The sequence below is a fragment of the Leptonychotes weddellii genome, unplaced genomic scaffold (genome assembly GCF_054177405.1).
Source record: "Leptonychotes weddellii isolate Sample4059 unplaced genomic scaffold, ASM5417740v2 HiC_scaffold_25474, whole genome shotgun sequence".
NCBI classification, from domain to species: Eukaryota; Metazoa; Chordata; class Mammalia; order Carnivora; family Phocidae; genus Leptonychotes; species Leptonychotes weddellii.
The window spans coordinates 1-2,112 of NW_027846378.1; the positions used below are offsets into that span (position 1 = coordinate 1).

At 45.4% G+C, this 2,112-nt stretch overlaps 1 protein-coding gene across 1 annotated transcript; it reads left to right on the forward strand.

Annotated features, from left to right (window-relative positions):
- Positions 1-60: 60 nt before the first annotated feature.
- Positions 61-1,722, forward strand: LOC102740570 (cell adhesion molecule CEACAM6-like; the record flags this gene model as incomplete). Its single annotated transcript, XM_081810426.1, has 2 exons — positions 61-402; positions 800-1,722. Coding segments are annotated over 2 exons (770 nt in total), but the record flags the coding sequence as incomplete, so codon positions are not given.
- Positions 1,723-2,112: the final 390 nt, after the last annotated feature.

Below are 2,112 nucleotides of genomic sequence, written 5' to 3' on the forward strand. Positions count from 1 at the left end.
TGTGTGCTCTCTCTCTCTCTCTTTCTTAAATAAATAAATAAAAACTTTTTAAATAAATAGATGCCTTGGAGAAATTTCATGTACCAACCACCCAGGGCAATGTTCTTTCTGTTGTCTGCACAGCGGAGTTACCCAAATCCAACATCGCAAGCAACAACTCTGACCCCGTGGAGAATGTGGATTCTGTTGTACTAATGTGTGGACCTCAGACACAGAACACAAGCTACCTGTGGTCAGTAAACATGAAGAGCCTCCGGGCCAGCACCAGGCTGGAGCTTTCCCTGGACAACAGGACTCTCACTATACATGGTGTCACAAGAAATGACACAGGAACCTATAAGTGTGAAATTCGGAACCCAGGGAGTACTGGTCGTAGTGACCCATTCACCCTGAATGTTCTCTGTGAGTAACTTCCCTTCCTACCTGGCCCAGGTTGCCAGCCCAAATCCATGCTGCCGGGGGCCAGGCCACAACTATCCTTCTGGGGTCTGAGTCCATGACTCTCAGCTGGACCCCCAGGCTGGCCATGGCTTCTGGTCCCAGACAATCCTGGGCAGGCCCAGCCTAAGCCAAGACTGGGAGGGGACGGGCTGTTCCTCCCTGAGAGGGTCACCAGCCTCTGAGGGGAAACAGGTGAATGTCTTTGACCCAGGCTCAGTGAATACAGGGGGCTTATGGTTGGGACTTTCTCAAACAAGGTTGGGACCCAGCTCAGAGGGACACTGTGGCCCTAATACAGACCAGGAGCTTCCTCTTCCCTCAGATTACATCACCTGTGCCTTTATTCTGTTTGCTCCAGATGGCCCGGACACCCCCACCATTTCCCCCTCAGACTCCTTTTACCATCCAGGGGCCAACCTCAGTCTCTCCTGCCACACAGCCTCTAACCCGCCCGCACAGTATTCTTGGTTTATCAATGGGAGGCCCCAGCCATTCACACAGAAGCTCTTTATCCCCAACATCACTGCCAATGATAGTGGATCGTATACCTGCCTCGCCTATAACTCTGGCACTCGGCTCAATAAGACCACAGTCAAGACTATCACAGTCTCTGGTAAGTGGATCCCTGGAGCATCTGCACCGACGACTGTGGTGAAGGTCTGTCTGGCTTTCAGAAAAGAGCCTAGAAGAAGTTATTTCCCACTAGCAAATCCCAGATCTGTCCCTGAACTCTCCCCCTATATGTCTGCAATCGCTTCCTCCCCTTGCTTTCTGATTGTATGGTAGACCTTGGGTCCAGCCTGGAATGTGGGGAGGGGGCTTCTCAGCTCCAGAAAGCCCCATGCATAAAATGGGACTTTGCAAATAGGGAAGAAGGATCCTAAGGGTCAAGTTGCTTTTTGTTGTTGTTGAATTGCAGAAGTCCTTTATATAATCCAGATACTAACCTCTAACCAGATATGGTTTGCAAATGTTTCCTTTCAATCCATGGGTTGCCCTCACATTTTCTTTGTTAGTGAACTTTAATTGACACACAATGTGATGTAGTTTCAGGTGTACAACATAGTGATTGGACAACTCTCTATGTTATGCTCTATTCAACACAATGTAGCTCCCATCTGACCCCATGCAGCCCCATTAAAATACCATTGACTATATTTCCTATGTTGTACATTTCATCCCTATATCTTGTTAATTCCATAACTGGTACTACCACTCTCCAGATTCTGTCTTTTGATGCACAGTTTTCCATTTTGATGTAATACAATTAATCTATTTTTTCTTTTATTGTCTTTGCTTTGGGTGTCATATCTAAGAAATCATTGGGAAATCCAGTTTCAATAAGTTTTTGCATTATGTTTGTTTCTAGACTTTTACTATTTGACTCTAATGTTTAGATGTTTGACCTATTTAAGTTAATTTTTGTACATGATGTGAGATCGGGTCCAACTTCATTTATTTGCATGGCTATCCATTGTTCCCAACACCATTGGTTGAATAGATATTTTTCTCCATTTAATGGTCATGACAACCTTCTTGAAAATCACTGGACCACATATGACAAGGTTTGTTTCTGGGGTTCCTATTCTATTCCATTGGTCTCTATGTCTGTCTTTATACCAGACCCCATTATTATCAGTTACTGTAGCTCTGCAGTCAGGAAGTAGGAGT